Source organism: Felis catus, chromosome C1, assembly GCF_018350175.1.
Source record: "Felis catus isolate Fca126 chromosome C1, F.catus_Fca126_mat1.0, whole genome shotgun sequence".
NCBI lineage: Eukaryota > Metazoa > Chordata > Mammalia > Carnivora > Felidae > Felis > Felis catus.
In genome coordinates this window covers 84,740,875-84,767,778 of record NC_058375.1, presented here as the reverse complement: position 1 = coordinate 84,767,778, position 26,904 = coordinate 84,740,875, and the positions used below count along the sequence as shown (strand labels likewise).

The 26,904-nt window shown below is 36.9% G+C and overlaps 1 protein-coding gene across 3 annotated transcripts in view; it reads right to left on the bottom strand.

Annotated features, from left to right (window-relative positions):
• Positions 1-6,785: 6,785 nt before the first annotated feature.
• PLPPR4 (phospholipid phosphatase related 4) overlaps positions 6,786-26,904 on the bottom strand; it is a 42,683-nt gene continuing 22,564 nt past the window's right edge. The window contains exons 2-7 of one of the 3 annotated variants that reach the window (XM_045033197.1): positions 26,045-26,230; positions 18,513-18,642; positions 16,254-16,449; positions 14,571-14,628; positions 13,632-13,805; positions 6,786-10,673 (exon numbers count right to left, since the gene is read on the bottom strand). In XM_045033197.1, the coding sequence (XP_044889132.1) occupies positions 9,348-10,673; positions 13,632-13,805; positions 14,571-14,628; positions 16,254-16,449; positions 18,513-18,642; positions 26,045-26,230 (2,070 nt within the window). In that variant the 3' untranslated portion in view covers positions 6,786-9,347. 3 annotated transcript variants of the gene reach the window in all.

Here is a 26,904-nt window from a genome sequence, read left to right as displayed (position 1 = left end):
AGAAGTCAGTGGTGGGCCACTGTGAGACTAGAAGAAGCAGATATCAGTACAACATGCTGAGAAGCAGCTGGTGGGTGGAAAACTCAAGATAGGATCTGAGTTAGCAACCTGCCCAGCTTTTCAGGAAGGGTAGGGATGTTGCTCAAGGTCACAGAATTGGTTAGTGATCCAGCCGGGATTGCACTCAAGTGTTCTGCATTTCTAAAATCTGTTTCTGGAAGATAGACATGTTGAATGTAATTGACAAATACTTGCCAACTGAATAAATAAAGGAATTATTTTGGTGTACCAATAATATTAGAGATGACTTTATTTGGATTAATTAAGGTCACTAGACATTCTTAGAGGTCATGGATAATGCCATTGAGGTAGAGATGCAACTGTAGTGGGGTCAATGGTTTACTAAGATGGAAAAATACATCCGGGAATAGAAACCTGGAATTGTATTTTGAAAATGTTAAATTTGAGATAACTATAGATATTTAAGGATAGATATCAATCAAACAGGCAGTCGTGTATTTAGTTCTAGATTTCTAGAGAGGAGTGAAGAATAGAGATAAGGAAGTCATACAACATTTCCCAAGAATAGGAACCAATACATATATACTGCCATACAGTGTTTCAAATGATATGCCTGTATTTATTTATTCATCTCCATAACAACCTTAAACTATTATGCTTATTATACAGGCAAGAAAACTGGGGCACACAATAGTTGAAGCTAGAATCTGAACACTGGTCAGCCTGATCCCAAAGACTCATTACTCCATAATTCTGGAAATAATTGTGATACCCTAAGTGGCGGATTAGGTGGGAATAAGAGACCAGTAGATATGCATGAAATAAAGAAATTACTAAAGTCCCTGGACTCTAATGTCTGATTTTGAATTTGAAAAATAATTTAGAATGCTGACGATAAAGTGGGCTTTCTTTTTTTTTTCTTTCTTTCTTTCTTTCTTTCTTTCTTTCTTTCTTTCTTTCTTTCTTTCTTTTCTTTCTTCGTTTTCTTCCTTCCTTCCTTCCTTCCTTCCTTCCTTCCTTCCTTCCTTCCTTTCTTGCTTTCTTGCTTTCTTTCTAAATGATGGAAGAAGTAAGTATTCCTTATTGGCACTTTCCTGCACTGAGATTTCTGTGGAGGTGGGAAACATTTGAACAAACAACTGTTGCAAAATCATATCTATTGTGAGGAGACAGTTTGTTCCAAGAGATCTGGCTTATACAATGTCAACATTTGAAAAAGATGCTTCAAATAAGAAAAAGGAGAAAAATATAAATAACATATATTTGGCTTTAGAGTCTTGGAGGCAATTTCTGAGAACTGTAAGATTTCGGGGCACAATCAAATGGACAACCATTTCTTTCTCTTCCAAATCCTCTCATACTTTCCTTCACATGATGAATTCTGTTATTTACTTATTTTCATAATTTTTCACTTATAGTAAATGGAACATACTGTACTCATTCAATGAACCTTATATTTATCAAGCACCTGTTGTGCTAAGAGCTGCTTATAAAAGCTTACAATTTAATGTGTAGTAAATATTCAATGCCTCATCAGTCAAATTGATTAATAATACAAACTGTATGATTAATGAATACATTGGTCATGCATAACAAGCATTTATAAATATAAATATTTCATTCATTCATTCATTCATTCATTTCAAATGTTTACTGAGTGTCCAACCTATATGGTAGGTGATGTGCTAAAGATTAGGTAATAAAAAATGAGCAGGAGGTATTCTTCTCTGCCCTCAGCATCCTTACATCTACAACTTGTGTGATTTTGAGTAAAGTCTTTCTCGTGCATTCTACATTTCTCATGTGTGAAACATAGTAACCACAGTTATTATACCTAGAAGGATGAGTGATATGTCAAGTCCCTTCCAGCCCTAAATTAGAATAAAGGAAAAATTGAAAATAAAGGAATATTGACATTTAGCCTTGAAGGACAAAGGGGATTTTATCTATCTATCTATCTATCTATCTATCTATCTATCTATCTATTATATGAAATTTATTGTCAAATTAGTTTCCATACAACACCCAGTGCTCATCCCAAAAGGTGCCCTCCTCAATGCCCATCACCTACTCTACCCTCCCTCCCACCCCCCATCAACCCTCAGTTTGTTCTCAGTTTTTAAGAGTCTCTTATGCTTTGGCTCTCTCCCACTCTAACCTCTTTTTGTTTTCTTTTTTTTCCTTCCCCTCCCCCATGGATTTCTGTTAAGTTTCTCAGGATCCACATAAGAGTGAAACCATATGGTATCTGTCTTTCTCTGTATGGCTTATTTCACTTACCATCACACTCTCCAGTTCCATCCACGTTGCTACAAAGGGCCATGTTTCATTCTTTCTCACTGCCACGTAGTACTCCATTGTGTATATAAACCACAATTTCTTTATCCATTCATCAGTTGATGGACATTTAGGCTCTTTCCACAATTTGTCTATTGTTGAGAGTGCTGCTATAAACATTGGGGTACAAGTACCCCTATGCATCAGCACTCCTGTATCCCTTGGGTAAATTCCTAGCAGTGCTACTGCTGGGTCATAGGGTAGGTCTATTCTTAATTTTCTGAGGAACCTCCACACTGTTTTCCAGAGTGGCTGCACCAATTTGCATTCCCACCAACAGTGCAAGAGGGTTCCCGTTTCTCTACATCCTCTCCAGCATCTATAGTCTCCTGATTTGTTCATTTTGGCCACTCTGACTGGCGTGAGGTGGTATCTCAGTGTGGTTTTGATTTGTATTTCCCTGATGAGGAGCGATGTTGAGCATCTTTTCATGTGCCTGTTGGCCATCTGAATGTCTTCTTTAGAGAAGTGTCTATTCATGTTTTCTGCCCATTTCTTCACTGGGTTATTTGTTTTTTGGGTGTGGAGTTTGGTGAGCTCTTTATAGATTTTGGATACTAGCCCTGACGAAGGGGATTTTAAAACGGGGCACAAAGACTTTCCAGAGAGTTAAAAATAAACCACACACACACACACACTCACACTCAGGTGCCCACCCCTCCACCCCCCCCCCCCCACACACACACAAATGAGGAAGCCAGGCCTCATGCAGCAGATAGGTTTGTATGGAGAAGCAGTGATATATAAGGCTCTATAGGTCCTATTGTGAAGGGTCTTGAAGCTGGTATGACAGAACTGATCCTTAGCCCCCAGGAGCCATTCTCATCCTTTTTCGTCTAATTAGAGAAGACACAAATTTTTAGCTGGGCCGGGGCCTCTCACCTAGAGACTACATCCCCTGCCTCTCCTCCTGCCAAGGAGATCTAATTTGCACCATTTGGGTAGATTACACATGACATATGAAACTTCTATGTCTTCTTCTTAAAGCTGCTTATCTTTTAATTCCTCCATCCCACCCCACCCCTGCTGGGAATTATGGCAAATGGAGACACTATGGAAGTTGTATGTTACAGATGGCAAAACCATGTCTCCATATATGGGCTACTCAACTCTGTATTGTCTTGTGAGGTGGAATGGTACAGTGTGCAAGCTTTTGGTAGTGGCTTTTTCACTCAGCATAATTCCCTGGAGATTTATTCAAGTAGTGTGCTGTCAATAGTTCGTTTAGTTTTATTGCTGAGTAGTAGTCCATGATTTGTTTAACCATTTACCCATGGTAAAACATCAGAGTTGTTTCCAGTTTTGGGCTATTAGTAATAAAATGAAGATGAATATGTAGGTACCATTTTGTGTGTGCATGTGGACATAAGTTTTTATTTCTGTGGGAAAATGCCCAAGAGTGTAGTTCCTGGGTCGTATAAATGTATACAAAAAAAGTTTTGTTTTTTTTTTTTTAAAGAAATTGACAAATTGTTTCCAGAGTGGTTATACCATTTTACATTTGCACTACCAATGGATAAGTGATCAAATTCTTCCACATTCTCGCCAGCATTTGGTATTCTTACCATTTTTTATTTTAGTCATTCTTATATGTGTATAGTAATATCTCATTGCAGTTTTAATTTCTATTTCCTAAATGACTAATGATGTTGATCACCTATTCATTACTTATTTGTTATCTCTATATCCACTGTGGTAAAATGTCTCTTCATATCCTTTTTGTTAAAGTTTATTTATTTATCTTTGAGAGAGAATGAGAGAGTGGTGGAGGGGCAAAGAGAGAGGGAGAGAGAGAATCCTAAGCAGGCTGCATGCTGTAAGCACAAAGCCTCACATGGGGCTCGAATTCACGAACTGTGAGATCATGACCTGAGCCTAAATCAAGAGTTTGACGCTTAACCAACAGCCACTCAGGAGCCCCTCTCTTCGTATCTTTGTTCATTTTTTTTTTATCTTACGGTTTTACTCTTTTGGTCTTTAATATTTACTGTTGTTATTTTACTGTTGTTTAATTTTTACTGTGTTTATTATTATTTGTTGAGTTCTGAGGATTTATTATATATCCTAGATTTGACTCTAAAAACATGGCCCATAAAGGGAGAGGATACATTGGACCTCATTAAAATGTGAAACATTTGGTCCTTGAAAGATCCTATTAAGAGGATGAAAAGATAAACTATAGGCTGAAAGAGATATTTGCAAGCCATATACCTAACCAAGGACTGGTAACCTGGTCCTAGTCCTAGGTCCTGAAGATTTTCTCCTATATTTTTTGCTAAAAGTTTTACAGTTTTACATTTACACTTAAGTCTTTGACCCATTTTGAGTTAATTTTTTAAAAGACTTTTTATACTTCCAGAAGTATCTGTGGAAATATCTGCCATTATTAACTTTAGATGCAGATTGGGAAAGATTGAGCTGAGAGTGGAGTGAATTAGCTTTTCCTACTGCTCAAAGATGGAGCATCTTTTTTCAGAGGGGCATCTCAAGCTAGAAGGTATAAACCACAACATGGAGGGAAGGGGGGAGAGAGAGTTCCTAGTACAGAAAATAAATATCTAGCTTTCTTCCTAAAAGGCAGTACCTGGGTGCAAAATGTCCTGAAGTGATTAAGGGAAAAAGGAGATTTTATGGGAATACAATTCTCATACTTTGTCTTTTTCAAATTCATTTCCCATTTGTCAATTGTACTATTTTGTAAAGCTAACATTAAAGTTTAGATAGGGTTTTCTCAAAGTCAATGGCTGAGAATCTTAAGGTAGGGGGAGTAAAGGAGATAAAATGGGCATTCAACAAATTCGTTAAATGGAATTTTACTCAGTTCCCCTCATTATCATGGACTATAGCACACAATCACACATAATTAAGAGCTTTCATTGACTAACAACTGTATGGACAGTGAAATAAAAGTCATTTCTAGATCAAGGGACTTATTTAGATATTCTTTTGCAATTAGAAAGCATGGTCACTGGGGATTTCCTGTAACTGGATCTTATCTGAAATATCATACTGTTACTGAAAGCTATATTTTCATCCAACTGGAGCATTTGATCTGAGAACATTTTAGAAGCTTTCTACAGGTTAAAGTCAGGAGACACATTTAATAAACAGAGGCAATGAAATGTACAGTCAGAAATAGACTATTATCCATTTTCCAGGTTATATTTTCCTTTTAGAGTAAACCATTTTAATTCCTTTTGATTTCCTTATAATTAAATTACTATCTGAACCATGCATGTATTTTTTATATTTCCTTTGAACTGTAACATGGAATGACCCATAGATATCAAGTAAGTATCTGTAAAAGACAGAAATGATATACCCCCTATTGATAGCTTCTTATGTATATAATCCAGAATGCACTCACCTGATACCTGATGAGAAAGGTACTAGGATCAGGGGTACAAATCACCTATTTTGACACATTATATATTGTTAACATATTATGAAATGTTGATGTAGACTCTTAGCAACCCCATTGTATTGCTTATTTTAGCTTTATGATTAAAGATGACAATTCTCATTAGTTAGTCATGTTAAACCAGCAAGTTATTTCCTATTCTCTTGTCATTAGTTTTTGCTCTCTAAATAAAATACTTAATAATAATCCATAGAAATTTAGAAAAGACTTTAGGATATCTTTTAGAAGGGATAGTAGAGCTGAACATCCCCATATTAGAGGTAAAAAATCAAGACCTAGAGAATATTAACATTGCATTTCAACTATTATAAGATGCACATTGTAATTCATATGATCATCTCTAAAATCAATGTGTTTTCTATAATGAATAGTGTCTTACCATGGTTGTTTGCCAGGTGGAAATCATGATGTAGTTGCTTGTTTATGCATGAACTTGTAGGCATTACTGAACAACTGTAACTTCACTTCAGTAAGTGGGCCACTTCAAGATCATTTGACTAAAGCATGAGTCCTATTGTGGCCTAAAAACGTTTGTTAATACCTTCTAGTGAAACATATAAAGTATCAGCAGTAAAACTCATAAAACAGATGCTAATAGCTTGGAAAAACAATCCTGGAATTAATAGTAGAGCATTCTTTAGAGAAAATCTGGCACGGGGGGTAATAATATGGAAGAAAAGAGGCACATCAACTACTCTTAGTCAAAAATTGATTCAGAGCAATTGGCCCTGACGTATTTTTGTTTTCATACTTTATAACATTGATATGTAAAATATCTATGCCTAAGTAAATCTAAAAGAGCTCCTTTAATAAGCATAAAATAAAAATTCTAAATGATGAGGGAAAATTATGGCATAGTTTGACCAACTTTTGTTAGTCAACTCTCTTTCTTCTAAACAGTTATGAATATAATCAGTTCTGATTCATTCTTATTTCTTCAGATGTTTTCCTATAAGCCAAGTTATTATCCATTCATACTCTGAAGTAAAAAATCAAAATGTTCCAATTTTGATGAAGAAATCTAATCTTTATTTCTATGATGTTAGCACAATATACTCACACAATAGCTTTAATCTGTACTTAACAAAATACATTATAGCACTTTACAAACTTTATCAGTTTGGAAAACATTGCATAACATTTTATTAAACACAATACTTTATATATATTATATATATTTTCATAATTTTATTTACTTTAAAAAGATAATTACTCTCTTTATTCAATACTTGGTTTTATCAGTAAAGCACAGCCTAACAAAGGAAGAAGTGCTCTCATTAGCAAATCAGATAAATAGAACACTAAGAAGAGATACCACCTGTTAGTCTCATTTATTTTAAATTAAGGTACCAGTGGAATGTAAACAAATATTTTTGTAATTTTTTTTTTACAAAAGATGTATTATCAAATATACATGCAGAGGTCTGAGTTCTAGCGACTATCATTATATTTCCTTAACAATGTGGTACAATTTGTTCAGTCATTAAAAACTGTAGCCTTTGGCACTTTGAGTAGAAAAAGAATATATCAATATTTATGTAAAGAAAAAAAAAACCTTCAATGACTAGAGAAGTACTTTAAAATCTTTTGTTAAGAAATAGGAAAGATTAGGAAATATCATACTGCACCTGAAATGCTGCAGCTTTATTATTTTTTCTTCAGAGTACTAAAACCAGTCCACCTTCCTCTCTATGAAATGGCAAAAGCCAGTAGGAGTGCCGTGATGGTGGCGGTGGTGAGAAGTGGGGAAGGCAACATTTTACTCCCACTCCCCTCTCTGAGAAGGAAATTGCCAGAAGGGATATAGTTGAATCATATTTTATTGCCAGAGTTTTCAATTCTGCTGGTTTCAGCTAAATCCCTAATGCTCTTAGGAGGTTGGTTAACTCTAGAAAGCTTTGCCCTTTTCCTGTAGAAGTTGATAATGATGTGATAGTCTTTATCTCTTAACAACCCCTTCCTTCTGTTCTCACTGAAAACAGATCAGATCAACCAGCTTTGTTGTTACCTTTTATCCCCTTGGCAATCATCAAGTGTATATTAGAATTCTTAAGAAATGGTGTAAAAAAGGTTTGATACTAAATTCCAAGAACCAAATATTTCTCCACAGTTAAATTTTTAAGTTGGAAAACACCTCCAAATGTTTTGGTTTTATCTTCTTCTTATTGATAATATTTGTTTCCTTTGATTTAGGCTGAAGGCTTTATTCAGGATAGGTAGCAAAATTGTTGTTTGCATATTAAGCACAAAAACTGTGTCTATTTAGATATTTTGAAGAAATACATTCTTAATTTATATTGTGAGATATTTTCACTTATCAATTTGCATTTTTTTCCAGATTCTTCCTGTTGATGTCCAATTGACAAAAATATCTTAGGGAAGAAGGTAAAACCTAACTACTGTTGCTCTGATTTACTGGTTATTAGAATACAAAAAATTACTAATCTGGAACAAAACAGAGTTTTTGGATTACTGATTAAGATAGCAACCTAAACCAGCTGGTTGGAGATGTCCAAGGGTAGACTCAACCAACATTGCTGGCAATGTAACCCACAATGTCAAGTGTTGGTTCAGATTTCTTGTTTATAAATTCACAGCAGTATATTTTGCTCAAGGAATGTCAACTGTTATTCTTGCTTTAAAAATAGAAAAACATATCTATGACATCAAAAAAATAATTAATAAATAAAGGAGCCATAAAATGCAAAATATGATCACAACAATTTTGAAAAACTCTAAAACAATGTATTTTTTAAGTTATGCAAATTTACTCACTAAAAAACAGAATCATTAGTAGTACCTACACTTAAATAAAAAGTAAGCAGCAAGAAAAAAAAACTATGTAGAAAAGTACTAGTTATTCCCTTTCACTGAAAATATTCCTACACATTTTTTGTTGTTGAAGAAAGCATAATTTTGAGGAAATGCACAAAACTTTTTCATTTTTTGACTGTGACAGAGCCACTACAGAGAAGCTGCGGGGTGTCCTATTCTAACACAAAGCAGCCAGCATCTTCTTAATACAGTAGCATTTCTTTGACAAGGAATTGCACGCCACTATTTCACAGCTAAATAGAATTTGAGAGTTTACATGGTATGTGTACTATAATAATCAGCACCACCCTCACTGGGCTGTAGGCGCAGATTCTGCAAAATGAATATATAATACTGCATGGCCTCTGCTGTAGGGAACCGTGTTCTGGATTCCCACAGCTAATTATAAAGAAAAATCCCTAAAGTTGGCACATTCAGGAAGTAAAATAGTATACACTGAAGGAAACCACTTTCTTCTGATCCTGCCTTCTGCAAACCTTTTGAGTTTGAAGATAGGTCTTAAGATTCTTCACCTTATCATATTAATTAGGTTCTTGCATTGTGCTTTTCCCTCCCCTTGATGTGAAATCTACAAGCTTTGCTGTAGTAGTTCTCAAGAGTCATTGAGCTGGGGCTGATGGTAAGATGACCCAGTTTGATGAGAAGGCTTCCCAATCCACTGAAAACAGAGCACAGAGGGAGAATCAAGACATGGTATTCTGGGGGGGTCGCTCAAGGGATTGAATCCCATAACTCAATCCTTATAAGCCCGTGTTGGGGAGGTTCCCTTGTAGAAGATATTTCTAGTGTTTTCCGGGCTGTTACTTCTTTCAGGGATTAAGATGATGTTGCCCTTTCTCCGCAGGGTAGAGTCGCGGGAAGAAGAAACAGACAGCGTCTCTGAACCAATTTCGCTGCCCTCTACTGGGGTGACACGGATAGTGGTGATTCCATGGTGGTGATGCTCATTGTTATCTATGTTGCTTCTCTTGCGATCTCCAGAGCCAAAACTGTCTTTCAGGGACTCACAGCTTTCTGAGTCCCTGTTGAGATCGTTGAGCTCGTAAGTTTGGCGAAGGCTGCCCTTTTCAGGGGCTTTCCATTTCCAGGAGCCACTACCTTCGCCTTCGGTAGATGGGATCTGTATGATGGGCCTGTTGTTCTCCGGGTGAGCCTCAACTCTTACGATCCCACTGGGTTCGTGGTCTGTCAAGGTTTTGTAGCGGATGGAGCCAGTGCAGGAGACAGTGCTGCCTTCGGTGTTCTTGGGGCTGCTTTGCAGGACACCCTGCTGCTTGGACATTGCTATTACTTGCATTATTCGGGGCTGGCTGTTGCTTCTATTACAGGCCACGGTCTTCTCTGCAGCTTTCAACCACTTGGCCCGAGCAGAGCTGCTTTTGGGAGAGGTGCTTATGTTTTCCTGCGTCTCCTCGGGGATGTGCACTAACTGGGAGGACCCAGGGCGGGACTGGATGGACACTCTTGGTCCTCCAGGCATGCTATTGTTACATCCGGGGACAGTGCCAGGCTGGATCTTGAGGTACTGATTGCTGGGAGGATGGTGGTCTCCATTCACCCCTACTCTGGAGGGCTCTGAGCTTGACCTCATTTCTATGGATCTGGGTGGTGACTGTCCAGGCTCAGTCTCTATAACTTGCAGGGACAACTTGCGGCTTTCGTTCTTATTTTTCCACTGGGTGAGAAGCTGCTTTGATCGAGCAGAATCCATAGAGGCATGAATGGTGGCATTTCGTCTGACAGGGTCTTCTACGGATGGGGTGTTGGCTCTAGGTAGGGTATTGCTAAAGGTAACCATGTTCTCCTTCCCCATGGGACTCCGTGGAGTGATGATTTCTACATCAGCGTTTGCCCTTTTGAGGTTTGTCAGTGAGCTGGCATCTCTGTGATTTCGGTTGAGGATGCCTTCTGTGTGAGCAATTCCATCACTGCTGCTGCCATTTTTAGCAGATAATACTCTGCTGGGGTCTTGGTTGAGGTCTGTCAGAGACCTGAGGGCTTCTCTGTGCTGGAACATACTCTCTTCACTAGGCAGAAAATTTCCCACAGCATACAGGCCCTGGTATTGGAAAGAAACAAGAACATCATGCACTAGAAGACATGGTTACTAAGAGTTTGTCTTAGAGGACCCACTGACGCATATAAATAAGGTATATGCTGTCTATACACTGCTGACTAATACAAATAACAAAAAACCAAACGTACAATTACTCAGGAAGTAGTTTGTAAGTTATATCATAAATCGCTGAACTAACTGTTCAGAAATAAGGAGCCCGTTATTTTTTATTAGTTGGATTTCCTCTCCTTTCTCCATCCCACTGGATGTTTTTGTGAATCTTATCTATCCTCTGTATGTTTTGAGAGAAAACAAAAAGACAGACAATGAGAGAAGTAAGACATTCTTCTGCTTTTCAAAGCATTTCATTTTTCTGGATTTAGGAACCTCTTGTTGAGCGACACCTTGAATAGCTTAACTGATTTATTTTACCTTCCTTTTTAATCACACCTTATGATGGAAAGCAGGAGAGGTGTGAAAAATATGAAACACCAAATCATTCATGAAACATGTCATCAGGTTTTGCAGTGAGGTCAGATACAAATGTTGTTATGACTCAGATCGAGCACAGCCCTGTGTGTTCAGTATTGTGCAGAATTCTCAGAAGACAGGGCAGAAATTGTCACTAGTTTGGGGCACCCACATTCTTTTTTTTAACTTGGTCTCAAGTTTGGAAGTGTATATTTGGTCAATTTAGTGCTAGGACACTAAATTTGAGCTAAATTTTATTTAATCTTGCTTTCATACTTAACCTACCAATTTTTTGTTATTTTAGATTTGGGGGATACAAATTTGGATAAAGTAAAAATTCAGATTCAGAATTTTTACTTTTTACACGTAGAAGACCAAATCCCTGATGGATTTTCAATTTCTAAGATGCTTAGTTTGGAGATAAGAGCAAGGAACAGATACCTATTTGGGTATTAATTTCCATGAATGGTAGCCACTGTCTACCATTTCAAATCAAGCCAAAAGAATCCCATGGAATCAACATTTTATAGAATGCTTAACAATTTAAAACAGCATTGGCTTAGAATTGATGAATATGCAACCTCAGGGCATAGCATGCAAACAGAAATTAAATAAAGTCAAGCTTCTGCCTATCCAACCACTTTAATTCCCAGTTGAAATTTTCTTCTAAATAATATCTATCTATGCTCTCGCTGCCAGATTTCCCAGGATGAGCAGGCCTACCTAATGTTGTATTAATAATTGTAATTATTTAGCATTGTGCTTAATAAATATAGTTGCTTCATCCTTGTTATACCATGAAGTAAGTAGCTATTATTCTCATTTCACAGGTGAAGAAACAAGCTTCTTAGAGACCATGTAACTTGGCCAAATGTCAAGGATATTTGAGATTCAAGCCCAAATTCTTCAGACTATGGAGCCCATGCTAATTCCAGGACACCATGAAATCACACACGTATGAAGGCAATTCTTGAACTATGGTGATGCAGTTCTCAGTCTCCTTATTCTGTAACACACATCACCAATCAACATTCGCATGAGAAACCCAAGCTTATGCCCAATTCCTGGAATACTATCTTTACCTGGATCATATTCTCTGCCACAGAAGAAAGCATGTGAGTAAGCATGAGATTTGAAGTAACAATCCTGACCATGCTAGTTTATAAAAATGAAAATTAATCACTGCTTGCCTCAGGACTTTTACTATTTTTTTGTAATCATTTTCTTGTAACACCTTCCACAGTGCACCAAGATCACGTGATTGAACTGCTGCTATAGATGATTTTCATTTCTCTACCAGCCTCTCTCAGTTTCCTTGGTTATTGCCTCTTCCTCTCTGTGCTGCTTGCATGTTGGTGTCTCTTGGCTTTTATTCTTATTACCTAACAATTTTATATACCCCTATAACTATAATGGTGCTTCCTCCAATAATATCCATGACTTCCAAGTCTATTTCTCCACTATCAATTGCTCTTTTGAGCTCCAGACCCAACTCTTCAACTGCCTGTGGATCCTCACATTGAGCTGCTTTGACCAACCTGCTCCCTCCATTGTTTACCTGGTCTGCTAGACCAGAAGTCACCATCTGCCCAGTCTTCCAAGCTGGAAACTGGCCATTATCTCTCATACTTCCTGTTCCCTCATCTTCCATTTATACTTGCTTTTTCATGCGTCCATCTTTTTGCCTGTGTAGTTTCTTCTGCTTGCAAGTCCTTCCTCCTTTTCTTACCCTAAGAAAAAAATTTCTTATTTCTTAAAAACCACATCATGTCTCTGAAGGCTTCCCTAACTTCCTTCTTCAGTCTGCTATTCCAAAGCATTTTGTTCACACCCTATTATATCATTTAACATATTGTAACCATCTGTATTTTTATTAGTCTTTACACTGAAGACTTCTTAAGACTATATATTCTCACTGTTCTGATGCTCAGTATAGTACCTAGCACAGATCATATACTGAATAAATGTAAAATGAATGAGTGAAAGAATTAATGCATGAAATGGATAATCTCAGTTTCCTTATGCTGAGAATATTTCCTTTGAAAGAAGATCAGGCTTGAAAATAGAATACTGCTAAAAAATTCAGTATTAATTGGTGCCTATATATCCAGATGCTACATTTGTGTTGTTGGGCATATTATATAAACTTCTACTAAACCTTCACTGTCATGAACCTTACTTTCACTAATACTTACTTTCCTCATCTATAAAATTATACTAGCAAAAGTAATCCTTGATTCTTTTCGGGGTGTGTGTGGATGAGGATAAAATGCAATAATCCTAAAAGTGGAGTTTCTAGTCCGTGGGAAAAGTTAAAAAAATTATTTTGCTGAAAGTAGGATGTGTGTTTTGGCTTAGAATGGAGAGGCACCCAAACATTTTCTCATGAATGTAAACTATATTGCAAGTAAATTATTACAGTACAAAATGTTCAGTGCAAGTTTTCCATTTAAACTGTGGTTAATCAAGTAAGAATAATAAATTATTTACCAAGTACAGAGCAATTCCTCCTCCTATTAAAAAGCCACAATAGACATCAACTGGGTGGTTCTTATACTGAGTTATCCGTGTTAGCCCACAGATGATCCCACAGATGATAAACGTGAAGACCAAGAGAGGTTTCAGAAGCTTAGAGGAATCCGTTAATGTGGAATTGAAGTACATCTTAAAAATGAAAGAGATGTGTAAAGTATGTTAGAAAGGTCGTTTTACTATTAAATTGTAATCAAATAAAAACTTAAACTCAAAGCCTAACTGGTACACTCAACATCAATTTTACTGTTCCATTTGCCCTGTAATGGTTACCTGAAAAAAAGGAAATACATAGCAAATTCATCTAGTAAAAAACAGACTTACATGAAACTTTGAAAAATAAATTGAAGCCGTAAAATTAGCCAGATAACTGTTTAGTTTCCACGTTACTTGTCACATAATTTCAGTCTACTTTTCTCACATAAGACCTGATGGATTATTGTATTAATCAGATATGATGATGATTCATTGCATATCATTTATCAAATTTACACTGACTTTGAACTGTTACATAAATGCTGAAAGTAAAGCATGCATGTGTGTGTGTGTGTGTGTGTGTGTGTGTGTGTGTGTGTTGTGCTTAACACAGTTCTTTCAGTTTCAGATTTATAACATTCATGTAGCTCACGGTACCCTGCCATGAGGTACAATATTACATTGAAGGAATACTGGGATGAATAAATATTATGACTGTGTAGGAAAGTTCTTTTACTGTAATATTGTTTCCAGTATCACCCAGTTTCTGCTCTCGATGCAATTGTGTTGCAGGACTGCTGTACTAAAGTTTACTGTTCTTTTATTACATGGCTATATAATCTAATTAGTCACTTGGACACCACACTCATTTCTCTAATTTTCTCTAGGACACAGATTGATGAAAAAGAGCCAGTGACTTACCGAAACGTACACAGCAGCAAAGGCAGCGAGGGTCGCATGTTGAGAAGGGAATGATTTTCTGCCAAAGGAAGATAGTCAAATTATGTCTTCTATCTCAGATCCACTGTTAACAATCATCTTGAGAACACTGGGTGGTTAAAACGTTCAACTTAAAAGCCTCAAGGCAATAAGTGATAACTTTAATTTCTGTTTAGTTTTCTGGAGAAAGATCTGAGTGATAAACACTGCTAATCACCATTAGAATGAAAGAATAGTAGTAATACACTTTTCAATATCAAGTGCCAGCTTTGGAGATGATCACTTTGTTACACCACTGGAATGATGGTCGAGAGTTGAAATGGATTGGAAAACATTATATTTGTTCTTTGGTATTACAATTATGTCAGTTTAAAGTAAAGGTCCATAAAACCTAGGACTTTACAGCTTTTAAACTTTTTCTATGCTCCTAAATATATGGTTTAATTTACATAAAACTTTAAAAGGCAAAATTATTTTCTCACAGCAGTGAATCTAAGTGTATTTTTTATACTCTAGAAAACACAAGAAGTCCAATCTTAACAAAATGTTTCCCTGCATTTTCCACTTTAAAATAATTATCATCTCAAGAATTGCTGAGAATCTAGTTAAATTTAAGAAGCAAGGTGAGAGAGGAGGAACACAGGATATGAGAGACACTGAAAAGGACAGGTGAAGAAAAAAATAGAGATTTATTTTAATGGATAAAAAAAATTAAAGATAAAATTCAGTTATATTAAAATCCTCCTAATTATTTGGTACCCAATAAAAAGGATTACCATTTAATACAGACAAGATATGTAAAAAAGGATTGAGAAAGAATAGAAGAAGACACAGGTCTTAAAAGCAGCTTCAAAATTACTGAATGGGCCATGAGAACTTGAATGTATATAATTACATAATATCAGGCTGTGTTCTTCAAGAGTACTTACTAGCTTATTTTTGACTCTTAAATTGATCTTAGGAACTCACTAAATGACATGAAATTCTTAGAGCAAAATCGTTCATTGCCCTTTGTCCTTCTGCAATTTATTTCTTTTGAACTTCCAAAACATTATCTCTTGCCAAAAAGCTTATTTTTTACTTTATTCACTGAAAAAAAAAAACCTTAATGCATTGGTATTTTCTTGAGGTTTCCTGTCTTTTATTTTCTAAAATGCAAGGTTAGGAGCTATAGTGATCTTTTGGGTTTATTCAAAGAAGATGTATGTATAAAACTCTACCAAACAGAAAATTCACATAGTTTTTAAAAACTAAAACATATAAGGGAGATGTAAATATAGATATTTAGTCTACCACATAAGTCAATACAGGACACGTATTAACTGTAAATCATGACTAACTATAATATCCTCAAATAAACCAACTGTGATAACCTAAAACCATAATGAGTAAAGGGTAGATCACAAAATGTGAGCAGAATTTGGTGATATGAATATTAGTGGCAGCAATGTGAGGCTGAAATCTGGAGACAGACGGAGGATTTGGAAAGAACCACCAATGGGCTTTCTATGGTATAACCACTAAAGAAACCACAGAATTGAAAAAAATAAATAAATAAAACCAAAGTCATTATGACTGAAAAATGTGGGCCTAAAATGATACCCCACACTATTAATGAACAATGAAAACACTGACATGGAAAGTTTTTAAGTCTCAATTTCTAACCTGCCACTGTTGATCACTGTGAGGTCAGATCCTGAGCAAATATCTTCCACAATGTAGGAATTTTCTTTGCAAGACACATTCAGGGAGGTGTAGTTTGGCTTGCACACGGTTAGAAAGTATGGCGCCTGATAGCCTGTGGAGAGCTGTATGATATCTGTAATGAGAGCTGTAGAGCACAGTCCAAACACATGAACGCCTACAAGCAGAGGGAAAGAAATTGTTACCAAGTTAGCGCCTAATGCTGATATTGTGCCATCATCAGCCATGTTTATCACACATTAGTGTGGCAACCTTCAAATCTGTTGTGATTATTTTCTCTGAGTTAATTTGGAGAAAACAGTATAGAAAATTCCTAAACCTTTAAAACAGATACTTGCTGCTAAAATAAGGGCAATTAGGATCTCCAAGTTAGTCATTTGAGGTATTTTTGTCATTTGGGTTAAGCAGGACCTATTCTCAATATCATTGCCATTGGTGTCTTGTAAGACCCCCAGGACATATTAAGGTGACCAACTGTGTGATTTGAGAAGGATTAAATACAGGGGATGAAGCAGAATTCAAAATGATTTAAAATTGCTTCACATGTTTGAGCTTTCAGGGCTCGCTCTCTCCAGTAGTTCCTAAACCCTACAGAACTGGTTCCAACTCCCTACAAGCTGTAGTCATATCAGGAATGCTAATTAAAACAGAGAAGAGGGCAGGTGGGTCCTGTCGCAAAAACAGTCATATCTTGGGTCCGGGGCTATGGGAGCCTTCCTGCGTGTTTGGAATTCAGAAATGATGTTCTTGTATCTCCCCACCCAAATCCTATCTTTCTTTTGTGTCCTGTGGCCAGTCTCAAACCATAAACTCACAAATTCTGATGCAGGTCCCTTGCCTGGGAGTCTAGCTCTGCTCACTCACCTGCTTCCTCTACATGGTCTTGACACCCTGGATTCACTCTGAATTGACATCCTGGATTCTTATTCGTGATTTTCTCATAGAAATCATTGCAAGAGGCAGCTGGGCAATTCATCAGTAGACTCCTCCAGACCACGGTCACTGGCCTGCACGTTACCTTGTTTTCCACTTTCCTTTTCTGCTTATCCCCATCTAGCAACTACTCTCCCAATTCCTTCTCCACCCTCTCGACTGGGGTTCATGACACAACCTTAATTTCTGCATTCTAATTCCCAGAAGTATGCAAGGTCTTAGAGAGGAGTTCGCTTCAGTGGGGAAGCCCATCCATGTCTGCCTTAGGAGAATAAGAATCTCCTGACCCATGGAGGATGAGGTTGCTGACTCTGGGCACTGTTCTCTAGGGAAGGATGGACCATCCTCAAAGGCATGAGGCTTTTCACAGAGGTCATATGCCCCCTTGTCCACAGAATTTTGTTACATTACAAAAATATATTTTTCTCAGATCAGCTACGTGTCCTTAAGATTTCTGTCCTTGCCTCAGTTTGTGACCCTGCTAAAGGGCCTTTTTTTGTCTTACCATCTCCAAGTGCCTTGCTTAGTGGAGCAAGTCTAGGGCATGACTTAGACTGGACTTTTCTTCTAGTGGGGAAGAAGGTTGTACTTCATTATCTTCTAGCTATTAAATGAAATGACCTATTCCTTTAAGCTGAGAGGTTACAGGTAAATTTTTTACTGACCTATTGGAGAACAAAAAGGCCTGTGACTCAAACATTAGGATAGTCTCATGCTAATCAGAAGAGATGAAGGTTTAGATACTGGTTAGATTCAGATGTTGATTTTCTATAGGCCTTATAAAAAATAAGAGGCAAAGTTAGAGGATATAACCAAGGATAAATAGCCATGATTCAGCTCTCTCTATGGTGACATTTCCATGTGCAGTAACTTCTGGATGAAAACACTCCAGGAGAATTGAAATGGAATCACTGATGTGGCTAAACTAATTTCTGAAGAGTTATCTATTCATAATGGCCTGCTGACATTTATTCTCCACTTTAAAAAACGAACACAGATCCAGAAAAAACATTTTAAGGTAAATTTATGCTTCAGCCACAGCTAAGACAAAAATATACTGAAATGTATGGCATGTTAGCTCTCAGAACAAGCACTATAACTGTAAATAACCCATTACAGATACAAAGCCCAAATCTTAGTGTTTTAACAGTTTTTCGTATAATGTAAAACTCATCATGGACCCGAAATTATACATCTAAATTATAGCTTTAGAGACTTAATATCTGTAATTAAATATAACATTTCTATTTGAAAAAAATTCCTTTCTTTGTGGTTCCCCACACTCACCAACAAATCTGACGGCTCTTCTAAGGAAGGAGTTGAAGTTGCAGCCTCCGGCATTAATGTTGGGCTCCAGTCCAACCCCATTTCTTCTTTTGGACAGGCAACAGTAGAGAATTCCTTCCCCTACCATAATCTGTAAAGACAGGGCAGTGTTCGGAATGGACTCAGTGGGTACAAATGAATTCTACCTTATCTCTTAACACATCATCAGTTCAACAAGGTAAAGATGTAGTTTTCTTAAAAGCTTTAGAGATGTGAGCAGGTTCTCTTGAGTAGTTGAGGGAGCAGTGAGAAGAAGCAATCAGGGCACTGTAAAGAGCTCTGGTTGGATCTTCTGGGTGCCTATGTACCAGTCAAGGCTGTGGTAGCATCCTGGCATTTTCATGCAGTTGGAGCACTCAGTCTTTGGCCTTTTTGCTCAATGACACCCAGGGACGATACCTAATTGATTAATTGCATGATGACTGATCCTGCTCTAACCCTTTGAGTCTTGGCATTTCATTGCTAAAAGCACAAAAACAAGATGACTGGTGGGGATGATGAGGAACAAAATAAGTACCAAAGTTAGGATTAGGAAATTTTACTGGCATATTATTTCAATAAACCAATTTGGGATTGAGTAGAAGGTTCAATCCCTGGAAAGTATGCACAGGGTTAGAAAGGTGCTATCTAAAGCTGAGCAGCGTAATAAAAATGTCTGTGATGATGGAAATATTTTCCATCCTGTCCAGTAGGGTAGCCACTACCCACATGTGGCTACTGGGCCTTGAAATTTAGCTACCACAGCTGAGGAACCAAATTTTTAGTTTCATTATCCTGTATTTAATTCAGTATTTAAAATTTAAATCAATTTAGATTTAACATAAAATAGCCAGATGTGGCTGGTAGCTACTTTATTGGAGAATGCAGATTACAAGAGAATTTAGGTGAGGAGGGTGTTATTCCCTAGGTATAAGATTGCAAAACGTGTTTACAATGGACAGTGAGCCATGCTGTAGTATCAGAAGGATTAGGTTAAGATAAAGAAAAGTATACTTGCTGTAGGATTCCAAGACATAGGACATCAGGGAAGGTACCCAATGCATTTAGGCATCATTTCCTTTAAGAAGCTTTCCTTGAAATACCCCACAGCATCCTAAACTGAATTAGGTCCCTTTCTTTGTGGCTTCCTCAGCACCTCATCCTTCCCTCTTAGCAAAGCTTGGTTAAAATGCACTTGAACAGTTCATTTTTTTGTCTTTTACCTGACTACAAGTCTCTGAGGGATGAGACATTTCTTATTTACCTTTAATTCTCATTGTCTAGCACAATGCCTGGCATTGTGGGATTTGCATTTGTTACCCTCATTGTGGGATTCTTGTTGGCTAATTACCCTGGGCATTCAGGTCATTGGTTATTCTATACAAGAGAAGTAAGATTTGAGGGGTGCCTGGGTGGCTCAGTCAGTTGAGCATCCGACTTCAGCTCAGGTCATGATCTCACAGCTTGTGAGTTCAAGCCCCGCATCGGGCCCTGTGCTGAAAGCTCGGAGCCTGGAGCCTGCTTTGGATTCTGTGTGTGTGTCTCTCTCTGCCCCTAACCCACTTGCATTCTGTCTCTGTCTCTCTCAAAAATAAATAAAAGCATTAAATAAATTTTAAAAAGAGAGAGAAGACTTGAAATTATGAGTTTTATTTATGAAAAAAATTTTCAAATATTTAAGATTATTGTGCCTAAGAGATTATTATGAAATGCGATATTGATTTGTAGATATGTGTGGAGCTGAGGAAAGTTGAGTTACATGAGACACCAGAAGTCTCTTAGATACAAGTGGTGGTGTCACTTTAAAAGTCATGGTCATGATTAGGGGCTCAAACAGATTTCCCAAGGGAAACTTCTCAGTTTTCATTACTAGTGTAACATTTATTTTATGAAGTTTTTAGAACTATAGTTTTTTTTTTAAAAGTAATGACAGTAAGCCTACGACCTTCTGCTTTGAATGTTCAATCTGCTATATTTAATTCCTTAGGTATTATGGTATGTGTACAATTACAAAGAATCTTAATTTGTATAAAAATAATTTTCTTAATGGAACTCTACCAATAATCACACGTGTGTGAAGATCATGTGGCATACATGATAAACATCTTTAAAATCAATCTTACAGAAATCATCAAAAGGAGGGTTTTTTTTCTCAAATAATTGAACAGTGAGTTAATTATACTTCTTGGAAAATGTCATCCTACATTATCACTGTAAGTTAGACACAGAAACACAACAAGTTCTATATTCTGCACAGATAGATGTGACATGATATTCCACACGCAAAGCATAAGATAATGGGTATCTCAAATTCATCATTTCAAGAACATCAACCACTCATTCCTGAAGTGCATTATTGTATGGTTAAAAAATACTGATTTCATCCTCACTTTCTCAACAATAATTCTGTGAGTAATTTTCCCCTATTTTCAATTATATGTAATGATTCACATTTTGCCCATGAAAGCTAAATTATACACACATTTATTTGTATAGTGCTATTAGGGAAATGTATCTTATCATACAAAACAATAGTCATTATCTCAAATGACCTTGAGATTTCAGGGGTTTTATTTTAGTTGTGTAATATGCTCAAAACTCGTATGTCAAGAGAGTACTTTAATACTCTTTGGCTTGATTATGGATAGAGGTTTCTTGTCATTATTTTGACATCACCCACTGGTCCTCTCTAAGAAACACATCAATTTTCTCCTCATACTTCTATTCATTTAACCTTGAGCTGTATGTCATTGCATGAATTTTCAAAGTGGTTCAATTCTGTTTAAAGATGGAATTCTCCTCAGGGGGAGGGGAGATGCTTCTTGACTTATTTCTAAATGCACCTACTTGTTTCCTCATTCTGAATGGCATGCTGTTGTGCTAAAATATGGTTTCAGAGTTTAGCCTTTGACAGTAAAATTATTTGTTGCTTTTGTCATTTGTAAATAGAAAACAATTTGTGACAAGCGTCTTTTCGCAATATTCTGTTTAGCCTGTACACAAGCCAAAAAAGAAATGATAATTTTTTTGGCTTGTCTAATATCAAGGGCAGGTTTTTGGAAAAGATTCTGAAGTGACTCTACTTCAGAAAAGGCATAGTGAGAACTATATTGCTTTTTATTAATCATATGGGCAGTGCCCTAAGAATAGCCACCAGAGGAAGCACTCCAATCAAAGAAGTCTTCCTTGTGAAAAAAACAAAGCACAATGACAAAAATATAATATTTATCATAGTATCTTCAGTGTTTAAATTTGCAGTGAATGTCTTTTGGAAACCCTAATACATTTAATATTCTATCTTTTGATTGTATAGTCTCCCAAAGCTAAGGTTACCCTCTAGGAACATAATCCAATTCCAATAGAATTCTTCTATAAAGTTAGATATACTTATCCTTTAAGAATATGTAATAAAATTTTACTTCCAGGGAAGTGAAAATATACATCCTTTTCTTTTCATATAGATTTCATGAAGATTTATGGTACTCTCTGTTGTTTTCCCTGGGACACAGTCTCCAAAGGACTGAACAAAATGCTGGTTTCATTATCACTTTAAAGTAAACGAAAAGTGAATATTAAGGATGAAATTTTCCAATTTAAGGGCAATTTCAGAGACATAAAATGTATTTCACAGACATGAAAGGAACTTTTACAGTTTCTCATTCAACATCACGAAGCCAAGTTATTTTTAAAACCTCTCAAAGCATTTTAAAAATCTGAAAAGCAAACACTAAAAGATTTATAGTTGAATGCCTATATAAGAACATCTGTCGATCTTCTTTTGTTTATATAAAGATTCTTTTAAAGAATATTGTGGGGGTGCCTGGAGTGGCTCAGTCGGTTGAAGGTCCGACTTCAGCTCAGGTCATGAACTTGCAATTGGTGAGTTTGAGCCCCGCGTCGTGCTCTGTGCTGACAGCTCAGAGCCTGGAGATTGCTTTGGATTCTGTGTCTCCCTCTCTTTCTGTTACTCCCCCACTTGCACTCTCTCTCTCTCTGTCAAAAATAAATAAAGATTAAAAAATTAAAAAAAAAGAATATTGTGGACATGAGTTTTGGGTTTGTTTTTTGTTTTTTGTTTTTGTTTTTTTGTTTTTGTTTGTTTGTTTTTTTTAAAGAGAGAGAGAATGTGCGTGTGCAAGAGCAGGAGAGGGCAGAGAGAGAGGGAGAAAGAGAATCCCAAGCAGGATCTGTGCTATCAGGGCAGCCCTACTTGTGTCTTGATCCCACGACCCCCGAGATCATGACCTGAGCTGAAATCAAAAGTTAGACGCTTAACTGACTGAGCCACCCAAGGCACCCCTGTATAAAAAAATCAGTCGATCTTCTTTTGTTCATATAAAGATTCTTTGGAAGAATATCAAGGACATGAGGTCTTTGTTTTTCTTGATCTTCTCTCCAGGTGAATGGGTGAAAACAAGAAGTGCTTCTCTTCACAGAAGTGGGCTTTAAAAGCCATTTTCAAATGAAAGATTGCTCTTGCCTCCCCTCCTGTGCTCACCACCGCATTTGCAACAGGTTTACGCTACCATAGAGGTAAAAGGAGAACAGTATCCTTGAGAGTTGGCGGTTACAGTCTACTTGTTATTTTTCACCTTCAGGAAAAGAGGGGAAGGAGGTTACAATTGTTAACTATGTAGGAAGATTAGAGGCAGAATTATGAGTCTAGAACAAGATGACTATAGACATAAGACCAATGTTGAGAAAATGAATGTTTTGGGAGAAGGCCCTAAAAATAGAGAAGGGAAAATGAACTTGAAATAAATCTAGAAGAAGCATGATATTTGAAAAGAAAGGTGTGAAAACAATGTTTGATGTCAGCAAAGTCAAGATTTGTTTTACCTTTGAGTGTTTACACAAAGCTATGAAACCATGTGTAAGAATCACTGACACCCTGGAATATCATGGAACTCCAAGTGATATGGGGGTATTTAGGGACCCCAGGGTATAAATATTGCCCTAGTTTGCCTCTTGTTCCATTAAGAGGCATGCAGCCACTAGAGAGGCCCTGTGAAGACCCCTAGATCCAGTGGGTTCTTTGTGGGAGGAACTGGCACCGGGTTCCCCAGGTCAACTTTGGTGGGAGGCAGCCATGACAGATTTGCCCTGTCATTTCTCAGGGCTCAAGAAAGCAAGCTTTGGCTTAGAATCCCCAGAAAGCATCTCTAAATTGCATATAGAGAATTTATTATGGGAAATGAAGGAGTCACAGATGCAGGGACACCATGATGAGGCCAAGGTCATTGTCCTTAGGACATGTAACAGTGTCAACAAAGGGATCAATGTGGGCTAAACGGTGCCAGCAGCAAGTGCCAGAGTTAGACTTGCTTTCTTAGCAACTTAATAAAATACCCTGGGGAAGGAAGGCTTCTGGATATATAAAAAACAAATTATTTCAATGACTGAATATCAACACAATCTTTTCAGCAGAGTCCTGAACATTTGTACAGAATTTAATTTCAAATATTCTATTATAATAAACTTGGGGATTATACCCTAACTAGGAGAAATGCTTCCTGGTGTAATAGTGTAAAGCATATATCCATTTTGCTCTTATCAAATGACTGATGATATGAATTTTTTAATAAGTCGTTAGAGAAATGACAGGAAAATGCTATTATTCTGAGTAATACTGCACTTTAAATATGTTTTATTAGTTTGAGTCTCAGCTATTTCTAAGCACATCATGAATAGTTCCAATTACCCTGGCATTACTAGAGTTCAAATAATTCATTAACTTACAAAGTATTTTGAGTATGACAAAGTTCTATGGAGTACTAATTTCGGATTCTACCTTACCTTCTGAGAATATTTTGTATAATTTATTTAGAGTGTAAACATATGCTATGATTTTTAATATAGGGGAAAATTTTTAAAGCAAATTCATGGCTACATAAAAGTATAGACTTTTGAAGGTTTATGCATAGATTCTTTTTCTAAAATTGCTGATGTGCTGAACCAGAATAGGTCAGTTCATTAGGGAATCCTGTAAAAACTCCATTCAAATACAGCTTGTCATTCAAAAACCACTTCCTCTGATATTCATGGGCATGATAAAGGCAAATTAAAAGTTCCTACTGGTAGAAATAAATATTATTAACCTTGAAACCTGTTTTTTGTTCTTTATGTAGGATTCTAGGGGCAGAATCTTCTTCAAGAAGAAGCCTTCTGGAAAAGCTTGCCTAGTCTTATTTATTTATTTATTTATTTATTTATTTATTTATAAATTAATTAATTTTTAAATTTACATCCAAGTTAGTTAGCATATAGTGCAACAATAATTTCAGGAATAGATTCCAGCGATTCATCCCCTATGTATAATACCCAGTGCTCACCCCAACAAGTGTCCTCCTTAATGCTCCTTACCCATTTAACCTATCCCCCCCTCCCAAAACCCCTCCAGCAACCCTCTGTTCTCTATATTTAAGAATCTCTTCTGTTTTGTCTCCCTCCCTGTTTTTATGTTATTTTGTTTCCCTTCCCTTATGTTCATTTGTTTTGTACCTTAAATTCCTCATGTGGGTGAAATCATATATTTGTCTTTCTCTGTCTAGTCTTATGTATTAATGAATTAAGAAAAAGTGTGTTGGGGCACCTGGGTGGCTCAGTCGGTTAAGCCTCCGACTTCAGCTCAGGTCATGATCTCACAGCTCATGGGTTCAGGCCCTGTGTCGGACTCTGTGTTGATAGCTCAGAGCCTGGATCCTGCTTTGGATTCTGAGTCTCCCTCTCTCTCTGCCCTCTCCTGCTCACGCTCTTTCTGTCTTTCTCTCTCTCAAAAATAAATAAACTTTAAAAAAAAAGTTTTTTTAAAAAAGAAAAAGTGTGTTTATTCATAATGTGTAAGTTAGCAAACTAAACTATGTTTTTAATTCAATTCCAGTAGGTTAGGGCATTATTTTATATTACATGTTTAAAAATGCAAATGCCTGTTTTAAATCTAAAGTATTTTATTTGTCTCTGTGTATGCATGTGTGTGTGTGCATGTGTGCATGAGCCAGTATGCCAGAAGTGTGAGTTGTGACCTTTTTACTTTACAATTGCTAGTGCTCAATGCTCCTAATCAATAGAAAGTGCTAACCCAGGAAACATGGAACTGTAAGCGATATCTACATGCATTTTGAGAAGAAAGTCTCTTGGCTGTATAATTATTTGGTTTTCCCCTCCAGTTTTCCAGACTTCAGATACCAAAAGAACACATTAATTAGGAGGTATATCAGAAACATCATATTAGCCATTCAAGAGGAATTATACAGTTATTAACATTTTTAGAATCATTTATAAAATTAAACATTAGAGACCCATCAATTTTGCAATCATATAATCTTCTATAACTTTGAATGCCAGTAATTTTCAACTACTAAGTCCCATGATATTTTCAAAATATGTCAAAGACATGATCTCTCTGTTCCAAGATTTAGAGTTCACCTTTTGTTTATTTTTAACACATTTATTACACAAATGTGGCCATTCTTAATTTTGGGGACTGACAAACATAATTTGGGGGCAATTCTTACCGTAATCGCAGGTCCGGCGAAAGCCAAGCTAAGCAACATGAGGAATGGAATTGCCTCTTGGGTTGGTTCAATATATGGCATGCTAAGACTCCGATCATAGCAGCTAAATCCAGAGTGCACAGGTTTGAAGACATCTGTGAGTTCAAGGAAATACAGGCTAACCACCGATGATGCCAATATAGGCAACTGAGAAAGAAGGATATAGAAGAGTAGTTTATTATTGTGCATGGGTCATACATAGGATCAGTGCATCTTTAAGTGGAAACAAATGGCTATCTTCTCTCACCACTCTTTTCCGGTCTCAGAGTCAAAGCCCTTCATGAGTGTTCTTGCTTCCTCCTTCAAAACATATCTCCAATTCACCTACCTCTGTCACCAGCCTATGAGCCTGTGTTGTCCCTCACTTTTGCTCTTGGACTGCCTCCTGGTCTTGTACTCTCACTCTTCCCCTCCACACCCCATCTATCCATTTTCCCCCCAGCAAACCAACAGGTCTTTTGAAAATACTTTTGATCATATCACTCCCTATTTCAACCACTCTGGTGCTTTCCATTCTACTCAAATACCATCTGAATGTCACATCATGGAATATAAGTTTCTGCATGAACTGGCTCTTGCTTCAGTTTCTTACCTCTTCTTGTACAATGGTTATACAACTCCCCAAGCCCCTGCCCACCACATTCTAATTGTTTTTCACACTTTTCCTGAAACAGTCCAATTCATTTCTACTTAGGGTCTTTACATTTGCTCTTCCTCTGGCTCTTTGTACAACTGGCCTCTTCTCATCATTTAATGATGACTTCCTGTACTTTCTTACTAAGGTAGCCCTTGATCCATCCTTCTCTCTTGACCCTTATCAT